This window comes from Fringilla coelebs (genome assembly GCF_963513975.1).
Source record: "Fringilla coelebs genome assembly, chromosome: 28".
NCBI lineage: Eukaryota > Metazoa > Chordata > Aves > Passeriformes > Fringillidae > Fringilla > Fringilla coelebs.
In genome coordinates, this window is record NC_140054.1 from 4,083,720 (window position 1) to 4,095,686 (window position 11,967).

Below are 11,967 nucleotides of genomic sequence, written 5' to 3' on the forward strand. Positions count from 1 at the left end.
GAACAATCCCCCTGGAATGCTGCTATGCCCCTGAAAGCAAGCACTGAAGAGAGATGCCCAGCCTGCTCTGCATGCCAGGAGAGCCAGGCTCAGGACTTAAATCCCACTGACATACACTCCATCCAGGTAGTGTCTAACACTGTCAAAATAAACATGTGATTCTGTAGCTTTGCTCGCTAAAAATTCAGCAAAAGCTGCTCTCCAAGCACTTTAGTGGGAAGGACAGAGCCAGACTTGGCACCAGGATTGCCACAGGCTGGGCATGGGATGAACAAGGCAAAGCTTGTCCCAGCCCATCCCTGAGGGGAATCTGTTAAAAGACACCATGTTTAAGCCTATGGAAAGTCAGTTCCAGGAGCTCTGTGGAGCCCAGACAGGGAGATTAGGAGCAAAGCCCTGTGTAAGCCTTGCAGGGTTCATGTTGGGGTTGGTGATCCGAACCACACGCTCCAGCAGCTGGAGAGAAGCTCAGTGAATCAAGACATTTCTATTCCCATCCCCTGTTACCCTGCCCTGTGATCTCCTAAATCACTTCTCCTCTCTGCACCTTCATTTCCTGCACCTGAAACAGCAGGAACATGCAGATTCTTTTCTTCTCTGGCAAGCAGGAGCTCCTGCAGGAAATTTCATCGAGGCATTCCAGAAACTGTAACATCATTTTTACTAACATCACATTGAGAGACAATAAAGGACAAAAGCTGGTACAAACATTCCCTGGAATGACAAATCCCTCCCATCCCACCATCCTGGGTCGCACCACAGCCCCACACTGGTCATATGAGATGGAGACTGAGCAAAAAGCTGAGCCCAGATCCCTCAGGACAGCATTTCCCAGCCCAAGGCAGCAGCAATGCACCCAGGAGGGCTCAGCATAGCCCTTCTGGAAGGAGAACAGGATATTGGGATCACCAGATTGGGAGACAGAGGTAGGCCTGGGATTGTCCCTTTGGCTGTGGGGAACCAACCTCAGTGGGTTTGGGGCATATGGACACTGTCCATCCCCCTGTGCTGGCACTGCTGGGCTGCACGTTGGATCCTGGGGCAGTTCTGGGCCCTTCATGGGAAGAGAGGCGTTGAGGGGCTGGAGCGTGTCCAGAGAAGGGAACAGAGCTGGGGAAGCATCTGGAGCGCCAGGAATGGCTGAGGGAGCTGAGGGGCTCAGCCTGGAGAAAAGGAGGCCCAGGTGGGACCTTCTGGCTCTCCATAGCTCCCTGACAGGCGGGCGGGTGAGGTGGGGACATCTCTCCTACTATGAGAAGAGTGAGCTCAGGGAAGGACAAGAGGAATTGGCCTCAAGCTGAGACAGAGGAGATTCACTGAAAAAAAATTTTCACAGTTTGCATGGTCAGACATTGGAACAGGCTGCCTGGGCAGGTGGTGGAGTCACTGTCCCTGGCGGCGTCCAAGAGGAGCTGGGTGATGTGGCTCCAAAGGCAGTGCTGGTTGAGGGACTGAATGATCTTAAATCCAGCCTTGATGATTCCGTGAGAATCTTTTCAGAACTTGGGGACGTGATTTAGTGGATGGCACGGCGGTGCTGCTGGGCTGAGAGTGACCTGGGAAGTCTTTTCCAACCTCAGTGCCTCATTCAGCCATTCTGTGTCTCTGGGATCTTTCCCACCTTTAACCACCCCATTATTCCAAAGGGATGGAATTTGACCTCCTCAGATTCGAGGCCACCCCGTCCTTTTATTCCACAGGGATGAAACCCAATCCTCTCAGATTCGAGGCCACCCCGTCCTCTTCCACCTTTAACCACCCTGCAATTCCAAAGAGATGGAACCCAACCCGCTGAGATTCGAGGCCACCCCTTCCTTTTCCACCTTGATCCATCCCGTGATTCCAAAGGGATGGAACCCAACCCGCTCAGATTCGAGGCCATCCTGTCCTTTTCCACCTTTAACCACCCCGTTATTCCAAACCGACGGGACTCTTTCCTTTCCCCTCACACTCCCACCCCCCCACCTCCCCTCAGGGCTCCACGGCCCCGCGCGGGCGGCGGCTCTCGCGAGCGGTGACGCCATCGGCGCGCGCGGGCGCGCAGGCGCGGCGGGGCGGGCCGGGCCGCGCTGTGTCACGGCCATGGAGTACCTCATCGGCATTCAGGGCCCCGACTACGTCCTGGTGGCCGCGGACACCGTGGCGGCCACCAGCATCATCCAAATGAAGCACGGTGAGACCCTGCGAGGCGCCGGGGCACCGTGCTGAGCCTTGGCCCGGGAGGGTGTCGCAGGGCCCCGGGCGCGCCCGCGGTGTGCGCGGTTGGGGTGCGGCGGGCCCGCCGCTCGGGCTGAGGGGAGGCTGTTCCCGGGGAGGTTTCTCGGTTTGAGCGCTGCCGGGCCCTTCAGGGAGGTGTAGAGGCTGTAGGAAGTGCCGGGCGGCCTTTGGAGCGGGGCTTAAATCGCCGCTTGCTCCGGGTAAAGTCCCCATCGTGACCGAGTGTGACCGCTCTGTGTTGGGTTGTCAGCTTAATTTACCTGTTCAGGTGAGCGTTGGCTTGTGATCCCAAACCTCGCTCTGCACAACAATTTAAAAGTGTTAAAAAACCGCACAGAGATAACGATGTGTGACAGGAGGTGCTCACTCGTGCCTAATTCACTGGTAAAACGTAATTCATGGGATAAAAGGGATTATGGGGACTAAACTAAAAGTATCAGTGAAATTCACAGCACAGGGCGCAGGAGCCAGACTGAAACATGGCTTTGGTTTCTTTGCATGGTAAAACATCTAGGGCATCACCAAGTCTCTGGAATTCTCTAAAATCAATTTTTTTTTCCTACTGGAATGAAGCTTGTTCTATTCTAAAGACTGTGCTTTAGTAGCTCTTTAAAAAAAAAGTTGTAGAATAGAACATTGCTGGATCTGTACAAATGAAAATAAATAAATCTATACAAAAATGTTATATGCTTTTACATAAAATGTTTCACTTCAAGTCTGTGATAGCCAATTGGAGCTGTGTTAGAGGATGTGGTACGTACAAAGCTGGTAGTACGTACAAAATAAAAATCTAATTACTGTAAATAATGTTTTCTAAGTTAATGTTGCTTCCAAGTAGGTTTGTTCACAACGTTTAAGTAATATGTACTTTGAACATAAGATTTAGTTGCTTTTGGGGGGGGGTTGGGAACCCATAAATTTCAGATCTATATTTAGACTATTTATTTGTAAATCAGTTTCAGCCTGGAGAAGTTTCGAGGTGACATAATTGCCCCTTCCAGTACCTGAAGGGAGCCTGCAGGAAAGATGGAGACAGACAATTTACAAGGGCTTGGAATGACAGGACAGAGGGAATGGCTTCCCACTGCCAGAGGGCAGGGTTGGATGGGATATTGGGAAGGAGTTGTTCCCTGTGAGGGTGGCAGGCCCTGGCACAGGGTGCCCAGAGAAGCTGTGGCTGCCCCTGGATCCCTGGAAGTGTTCAATGCCAGGTTGGACGGGGCTTGGAGCAACCTGGGATAGTGGAAGGTGTCCCTGCCCACAGCAGGGGATGGGCTTTGAGCTTCTTTCCAACCCAAACCAGTCTGGGATTGCAGGGCTGGGCAGTGGCAGTGGCTTTCCCTGAGCTCCAGACAGCAGCTCCAGTGCTGTGATGACTTTTGACATCATTTTAGAGGATTGTGACACCCAGTACCTGCCTTGCAGCAGAGATTGTTCAGCACCATTTATTGAGCTGGAGGGGAAGCTCAGAGGTGGAGGCTTGGTGTTTGTGCAGGCCCTCAGTGGAGAAAAGAGCACAATATCCTGTGTGAAGCTTTATTCTTTCCTACTTTGCTTCTAAGGTAGAAAACACTATATATTTTTGCAATGCCTCCCTTCCTGAAGGGCTTTGTTTCTCTTCAACAACTCTTGTGTTCTGTGTCACCAGCTGTGAGACACCAAATGTCAGTCTGTGCTCAGAAAGGCTTTTTACTGGTGCTCTAGGTCATGATGCAGTTACCCAAATCTCTTTATTGCTTCTGTAAAGTCCTGATGTGTCAGGATATTGACAAAATAATTTATTCTTCCTTGTGACCGTGGCACTCAATGTTATTTTTCTTTGCCTAGACCATGACAAAATGTTTAAGATGAGTGAAAAGATCTTACTGCTGTGTGTGGGGGAGCCTGGAGACACGGTGCAGTTTGCAGAATACATCCAGAAAAATGTTCAGCTCTACAAAATGAGAAATGGTGAGTGAAGCAGGACAGGCCCTGGGGGTTGGGAGCAGAGCTAAGGGTGGATTCCAGGTCAATGTTGGTGGAAAGTGCTGTTCTCAAACCTTCTGTAAAGATTTCTGCATTTTTTTAGTGTCCAGCAAAGGTGATGCTTCAGACAGGATGCAAAAATAGAGTCTGGATTGTACAGTATAAATTAAATGGTTTATCCAAATCCTAGCAAGCTTCTTCACCATATAAATGACACAAATATTTTACTGACAGACTTCTTATTCTCTAAATATGTCCATTGCATGCTAACTGTCACCAGGGCTTCTGATATACTGGACAAAAAAGTCAAGCTACATGTCCTTAATACTTTAATTTTTTGAAGCCATGTATTTCTGTGGTCCATACAGATAGGAAATACCCAGAATCTGAGGGCTCTGTTGCTTGTAGCTTTCAAAATAAACCAGAATTAGACAAAAGGCACTACATTTTGTCACTAAAGAACATTTTGTTATTTCTAAAAAGGCATGGGAAGGTGAAAGATGAATGATTTGGGCTGTTACCAAATAAAAATTTGTCACATTTCTTCTCCAGGTTATGAATTGTCTCCCACTGCAGCTGCAAACTTCACCCGGCGAAACCTCGCGGACTATCTCCGGAGTCGGGTGAGTAAAGCTGAGAGATTTTGGCACAGGCTTACAGGGAGCATTTCCATCCTCAATTAATGGAGTCTGAAAAAGGTGGGAGCTGCTTTCTTTGTGATGAATTTGGAACTGGCTGCTCAGGGATGTAGTGGAGTCAAGGAATAACTGAATGTTGCATTCAGTGCTCTGGTCTGGGTAACAAGGGGTTGATGGGTCACAGGTTGGACTCGATGATCTGGCAGGTCTTCTCCAACATCACTGATTTTGAGATTCTGTGAGTTCACATTGCTGAAATAATGTCTTAGTAAAATAGAACTTGATTTGCTTATTTTAAAAACTTATCACATCACTTATCAATAACTGATATAGCCATAGAGTTAAAATTCCAGCCTTGGGCCCGATAAACACTTTGTCACACACTGCAGACGTGAAGTGAATTAAACTTCTTGAACATCGAGATAAGGTTGTGGGTTTTCATGCAAATGCTCCAAATCCGTTTAATCTTCTTGGAAAATGATTTCATAGAGCAAAGCTGTTTGATGTACTTAGGAAAACAAGTGCCTTTTGTAAACAGCAACATGAGGCTTTTTGGTAAATACCACATCCAAGTTGGGGTTGTGTTTTCAAGTCACTGAACTGCAATTAGTGATGTTTCCCAGGGTGATTTTTTTCAAAGTATGAAAAGCTGCTGTGAGGGGGCAAACAAACCTTTAATGATCTAAGGTTAGGAAGCATTTCATTGAGAAGAATGTAATGTGCTACATGAAAGAAAACAGGAAGAAAGAGGATATTGAGAATGAAGTTGTTCAGCTCTGTCAAGGATAGAATGTGGTTAAACTGTGTTGCTGTTCTGACAGTGCACTGCTCGGGCCTGAAATCAGGTTTTATAGTAGCAAATAAAGGCCAGTATTAACCTCAGAGCTGTATTGTTGAGAATTACACATGTGGAGTGAGAGTTCTTCCAGAACTCATGCACAGGAACAGCCAGAGATTATTGTTCTGATTTCTGACACGGATCATGGGTGCAGGTAGAAATTTTTCCTTGTGGGTCCCTTCCAACTCAGGATATTCTGTGATTCCACAATGCTCTTCTGGTTTAAATGGCTTAATCCAACTGCATGGCTGGCAGGTGATGGTTGGCAGTGGTGCTGTTTGCTTTAGCTTGTGTTGAGGTGTGATTTGGAAGGTCTGTGTGGGTTCTGTGCATTCCTGTGCAGTTCTCCAGGCTGATGTGAAGCAGTGATGCTATTGGGGCCTGGCCCTGCTGCTGATGGGTCATCTCAGGGACATGACCTGCACAGATCAATCTGAGTGTCCTGTTCCCTTTCAGCAGGGGCAGCTATTTCTTCCATATGATTTAAAGTACCTTAACAGGCTTTTTGGTAAACCTGCACATCAGGAGGCAGCACTGATGTGGCACCTTTGTCTTCCTCTGTGCCACATCCCTTGGGGCCTGATCCTCCCTGTGGCTCCACTCCTTGCTGAGCCCACGCCTGTCTTCCAGCCCACCTTCTCCAGATGGGCAGCAGCGTGGGGAGGACACTGGCAGAGGCAGATGTGTTTATTTACTGGAGACAAAACGCTGCTCTGCTGCAGATGGCAACGCCCCGGGGCGTGCGGCGCTCTCTGACACTGCTGTCACACTACACTGATCTCCACATTGCAGGCAGAAGCTTTTTTCTCTGACTTAGCACTTCATGGTTTGTTTGTGGCATTTAGAATTTTACAATACAAGCCTTGCTATTGGAGTTGATTTTTTTCCTGTGAATTTTGTTACATTTTTGTGATAATATGTGGGATACCAGAAAGATTAACGCTGGTGCTTGAAACTGCATAAGGGATTCCTGGAGGCTACTAATGTAATCATGTGGATCATAAAAATAAAAATTAAAAGGTAAAACATGCCAGTGCCCCCTGTTAGGAGTAGGAAAATAGTTGAGAAGTAAAAAGTTTGGTGGGGAAAAGTTTGGTACAAAAATGTTTGGTACATTGATCTCACTGCTGAGGTTGTGTGTGTGGGGGGAAATAGGAAAAAAGCCCCCTGCCCTCCAAAGGTGATGAAGTTCAGTCTCTGATTGTGATGCTGTTTAATTATAGGTGACAGGGTCTGGCTGGATTCCAAAGGCAGCTTTCAGCTCCTCTCCCCATGTCCGCACTTGGCAGGAGGCTTCCTTGCTCCCACCTTTCCCCCCTCGCTGTGACTTTGGCTTCCGCCAGATGTCACGGGCTGTGTCACCCCTGAGCTGGGGTTGGGCTGTTTGGCACAACTGTGCTCTTCAGCTGTAAATTCTGAACAATTTCACACATCTCCTAATTGCTGTCGTTATTTTAAATCAAACAGCACCAAGTGCAAAACTACTTGGGATGAGAAATGGTGCTTCTGTAGGAATGGAAGTTTGGGTTAAAAATAATGTCCTGGAGTGTTAGTCATCACTCATTTGATGGCCCTTTAACACCAGCCTTGTAAAGAGTTGAGAGTTGTTGGCCTGGACCAAGTTACAGAAGTCAAGGAAGGAATGGACAAAAGGATTGGGATGCACAAGTAATTCCAGTCCCAGCATTGAGGTGTTACGCTGCAAATTTCATTTATTATCATGGAAGTAGTAAATAGATTATGTATATTTGCTAATGTTTAAATCCTGCCTTTCTAGAATAATAAGGCATGGGGGATAATTATTTACATTTGAGTTTTAAGAAGTCTCAGAGACCATTAGCAGGAGAACTTGAAACTGAAAATCAGTTTACAGATGGGTTTAAGTCTGTATAACACCATTTATTTATGGTTGAGTATCTCGCATATGCCAATGTTGGTAATTCCAAGTCACACAATAATTTGAGTGATCTTGTGTCATGGCTCTTAAATATCAACTTGTGTGATGTTTCAGAATAAATAAATGATGAAATACAGACTAATTAAACCAATACAGCTGCATGGTAACTTCTTTCCAAATATTCTTGGATGCTTTGAAGATTAAATCACACAATTTCAAGTGATGTTTTATATATAACTGTAGCCTGCTTTATTCTTTCATACTGTCTGAAAGTAAAAATATAGTGGCGTGTGATTTTTTTGTGTGTGTGTGTGGGGAAATTTACTGTATTGAGTATCAAAATGGACTTTTCCTATGATGCAGTTAATGTTTTGGCTTTAGGGTGAAATTTTGTTTGCTTTTTTAATCTGGTAGTTGCATCATCATTTTTTTTCTTATTTTGTTGCTTTGTTGATCCAGGTTTTCCAGCAGTTTGGAGATATCCTGTTAGTACAATTAATTTAATAAGAAACATTGTGTAGATATGGAAATACTGGAAGTATATAAAAGCTGCTTTTAAAAATACATACGATGCCCAAATTTTTTCTGATCCTGTGTTTAAAAATAATACAGTGCATGTGTGTTTCATGGTTTTACAAAGTACAGATCTTGGAAGGAGATATAGGAGAAGAAGAGATGTCTGATTTATTCATGATGGTGGAACACTAAACCCAGAACATGGAGTAAACTGCCAAATATTAAAGATTAAACTTGGTACATGCAATAAAAACCAAATTGCCAGTGAACAGGACACCGTGTGTAACTGCACTGTGTGAGAGCTTTCATACGTGCTGAGACGGGCCGTGCTCACTGGGAGGGGGAGTGGGAAGAGAGCACAGAGCAGGTTAAATGAACAAAGAGTTCTTAGAAACTGCAAAATGTTCACGTTGTGCTCACGTGTCAGCAGTAAAAATCCACAATTTTTATGTTGAGGTGAAAAAATCTGGCGTGAAAACTGCATTCAAGTTTTTTAAAGTTTGAGTGTGTTGTGAAAGCTGTAAAAAAACCCTGAACACACTGGTTTTCAAGAGAATAGGAGTTCTATGTTTTTATTTGCTTGTGCAGTCCATGTTACCAGAAGACCTTATCACTTTTAGCTTGAGAATGTGCTGCAGACAGGATTGATGTAGCATTTTATGATAAAGAATTGGGTAATCAACTCTGCTGCTGTTGCCTTGTGCACAGGGAATCAGGATTCAGAGATTTGCTGTGAGTGCTCTAACAAAAAAATCATTTCTCTTGGCAGACCCCTTACCATGTGAACCTTCTCCTGGCTGGCTATGATGACCACGAGGGCCCTGCCCTTTACTACATGGACTACCTGGCAGCTCTGGCCAAGGCTCCTTTTGCAGCACATGGCTATGGAGCATTCCTTACCCTTAGCATCCTTGACCGCTATTACAAGCCAGGTGAGTGGAGCCACTGGACAGGAAAATTCTCCTGCTTCAATTTAGGCCTTGAGTTTATTAACCAGTGAGACTGACATTTGCTGAATCAGGGGGCATTGCTGTGGTGCAACAGATTGGAACTTGACTTTTTGTTAGATAAATGGAGCTCGAAAGGTTGCCTTTGGTTTTTCTGGTAACAGAAAACTAGTCAACTCCGTAATTTTTTTTTCTGTTTGCAGCATAATAGACTGGGAGTAAAGGACATTTCAGTTATTCTAAAACATGATTAGACTTTCCTGGACCACTGGCAGCTGGTAGTCTGCTTTTAATAAATAAAAGTTTGACAGCTCTATCTTCTTGCTTGTCTGTTGGCTCTGACATGTACATTTTCCCAGAGTATCAATATTCAGAGGTCTGTCCAGATCCTATTGCTCCATATCTTGGATTGGTTTTGTGTATGATAAATTGAAAGCATTCAAATGATAAGATATTCCTAGCAAGATCATCTCCAACACTCTGAAGTGGTGGTGATGAATCACAGAGTATGGAATGGTTTGGGTTGGAAGGAACCTTAAAGCTCATCTCGTTTCACCTCCTGCCATGGGCAGCGACACCTTCCACTATCCCAGGGTGCTGGCCAACCTGGCCATGGACACTTCCAGGGATGGGGCAGCCACAGCTTCTCTGGGCAACAGAGAGGTTTTAGACTGATTCACAATTCTATGCACTTGGCAGCTGCTCATCATAACTCTTGCACATGTTTGTACCTGTCTAAACTTCTAGTTTTAGCATCATAATCCAGTGCCAAGGAAGATAGATGGCCCCATCCCCACTGTGCAGATAAGGAAATGTGCAAAGCACAGAATATTGTTAATCTGACATCTTTGGCTTTAGCTACAAACTATTTGACTTCTGTGTGCAAAACTGAGTTTAAGTTATTATCTCTGCTCTGAGATTAGAAATCCTTTCATCTACCTCCTTCAAGAAATGTAACTATAAACTGATAATTTTCATTTAACTTGCCTGAGCAGTGGATGCAGGTCTGGAACAAAGCCCGGAAAGAAGTTTTAGACCCACCGACCCTGTTTGTTTTCTAGTCATGTCCCTCAACAGTCTATTGTTCCATTTTCACCATTCCTTGTGGAACAGAGGAAAATAATGAACTTCATTGTCATGGCTTGTCACCCTTATAGAGTGCTGGATTTTATCCTGAATTGTGAGAATAACAGGAGCATCCCACACGTGCCTTGCCCTTTATTGAGCTCATACCCAGCAGGAACATCCACTAAACCCATCTCCACCTCCTGCCCTGGACTCGCAGCCGGCCGGGGCAGCTGGAGCTGATTTAGAGCTGCAATAAACTGCAGGAGAGGGAGGTGGCTGGGCTTCTCTGAGCCAGGCCCTGGCCATGGGAGGCAGAATTCCGTCATGCTTCCCATTCCCTGTAACAAATCGATTCTCAATGGCTTGTTGGGGCGTGAGCACTGCGGTGCAGGGCGTCCTCGGGACATCTGGAAAGTGTTTTCTGTGAGCTGGGAAGGAGAGGTTTTGGTGCTCAGCTGAAAAGTTGTTTAAATTTAATAAAAGTTTCTGTGGAGAGAGATGGCCTCTAATGAAATCAATCTGTGGATGTTTTCCCTTTCAGGTATCACACGTGAGGAAGCTGTGGAGCTCTTAAAAAAATGTCTAGAGGAGGTGAGTTTCTGAACTCAGGCCCTGATGCTCCTGAGAAAGGAATGTTTGTTTGCATTCATTCGCTGATACTTTCCTGTTCCTCTTGTCGCGTTTCTTGCTGCCTTTGCCAGAAGGGTAATAAAGGCACTGGCCAGATGTGGAATAGCTACTGAGGAAAAGGATTTACAGGCAGTTGCGTTGCCTTTGCACGGTTCACGTCCTCCAGAACGTAAACTTGAGCTTTTTGCGTGCTTAGCATAATACGGATCCAGACCTTTTCCTCTTGTGTTTCTTCTGAATGTACTGCAGCATGCTTGTCACTTCTGTTACACTTAAGAACTCTTAGAAGCATATACTAATTCTTTTCCAGCTTGTGAAGTGATACCTGAGGTAAAGCCTTGACCTTAAAGTTCATGACCAATTTTAGTGTCAGCATTAGACTCCAGACATTTCAGACACCAAGGCTTTTATTGTAGGAAAATAGTCTTTATCCTTGTCTTTAAGAGATTGATTAGAATGTAGATTTGAATCAAGAAGAAGTGCTCCAAAGAGGTCCTGTTTGAAGTATCTTTGTCATATGTATGCTTTATGTCCAAAATTTTAACCCACTCTAGTTTTCCTGTTTAAATGTCTTCCTCGTTAACAGGCCTGGCTATTTTACCTCTCTACCCAAGGTTTGTCTAATGTGGACCATCTTACAACAAACTCCCACTAATTCACTCCTGAGCAGTGAAAAAACCCACTCTAGTTCCTAATATTTCATGTCACTAGAACCAGGATGGAAATTTAAAGTATACTCTTCTCTTTGGTGTAAGCTTGGAGTGAATCTCATTTCTTCTGTCTTTTATCTTTGCTGAACAGCTTCAGAAACGCTTCATCCTCAACCTGACCTCTTTCAACGCCCGGTTCATTGACAAGGAAGGCATCCACGAAGTGGACAATATACCCCTTGCCAAAGTGGAGTCCTAACGCCCAAATCTTTCTTCAGCAATCTTCTTGTTTTGTTCTCTCTTGGTTTTTTTTTCTATTCATTTGAAGTACACGAGTAATGTACTGCAGTGGGAGCTCGAATAAAGCCTGACATTTATATAGCCAGTTTTATCTTTTTATTCCACTGATCCTTCCTGAGAGGATTTGAGTAAATTGTTCCACAGTGAAAGTGAAACTTGATTTACAGTTCATGGGGGCACATTCAGGTTATTTATCTTTCCTCTTCTGAGATTTTACTGCTCTCCAAATTTCTTATTTGTGGGAAAATTATGTTTTCTAGATGACATTGTGCTGTCATCCCTCTCATCACTAAAGCTCATC

At 45.0% G+C, this 11,967-nt stretch overlaps 1 protein-coding gene across 1 annotated transcript; it reads left to right on the top strand.

Moving 5' to 3' along the window:
- The first annotated feature begins 2,041 nt into the window (after positions 1–2,041).
- PSMB2 (proteasome 20S subunit beta 2) lies at positions 2,042–11,745 on the top strand. Its single transcript, XM_084222486.1, has 6 exons — positions 2,042–2,173; positions 4,045–4,167; positions 4,735–4,805; positions 8,841–9,003; positions 10,628–10,677; positions 11,518–11,745. The coding sequence occupies exons 1-6, from the start codon at positions 2,083–2,085 to the stop codon at positions 11,623–11,625; spliced, it is 606 nt and encodes a 201-aa protein (XP_084078612.1). The 5' UTR covers positions 2,042–2,082; the 3' UTR covers positions 11,626–11,745.
- Positions 11,746–11,967: the final 222 nt, after the last annotated feature.